Here is a 306-nt window from a genome sequence, read left to right on the forward strand (position 1 = left end):
CAGGTCTTGCTGGCCTGGTCCAGCTGCTGCCGCAGCTCCTGCAGCTGGTAGACATCCTCCTCCATGTAGACGTCCCTCATCTCCAGCATCTCGGCGCGGAGCTCCTCAATCTCATCCTGGGGGGAGATGTACGTTAGAGGGGTGTCCTGGGTTCACCTGGGACAGACTGAACTCATCCCAGCAGCTGGTGTGAGGCTGTTTGGGTTTGTGCTGAGCAGAAGCTGATCACACACTGATGGGCAGAGCTGCTGCCAGGACAGTCAAGGACTTTCCAGCTTCTCTGCTGTGCCCGTGTCTGCAGGGGCA

General features: G+C 59.2%; 1 protein-coding gene across 1 annotated transcript in view; it reads right to left on the minus strand.

Moving 5' to 3' along the window:
- Positions 1-116, minus strand: part of LOC104468319 (protein SOGA1-like) — a gene marked incomplete at both ends in the record, with an annotated part of 1,870 nt that extends 1,754 nt beyond the window's left edge. Inside the window, 1 exon segment of the mRNA XM_010082392.1 lies at positions 1-116. This exon segment is cut by the window's left edge and continues 13 nt beyond it. Within this exon segment, the coding sequence (XP_010080694.1) occupies positions 1-116 (116 nt within the window).
- Between the last annotated feature and the right edge of the window lie 190 nt (positions 117-306).

This window comes from Pterocles gutturalis, unplaced genomic scaffold (genome assembly GCF_000699245.1).
Source record: "Pterocles gutturalis isolate BGI_N339 unplaced genomic scaffold, ASM69924v1 scaffold29224, whole genome shotgun sequence".
NCBI lineage: Eukaryota > Metazoa > Chordata > Aves > Pterocliformes > Pteroclidae > Pterocles > Pterocles gutturalis.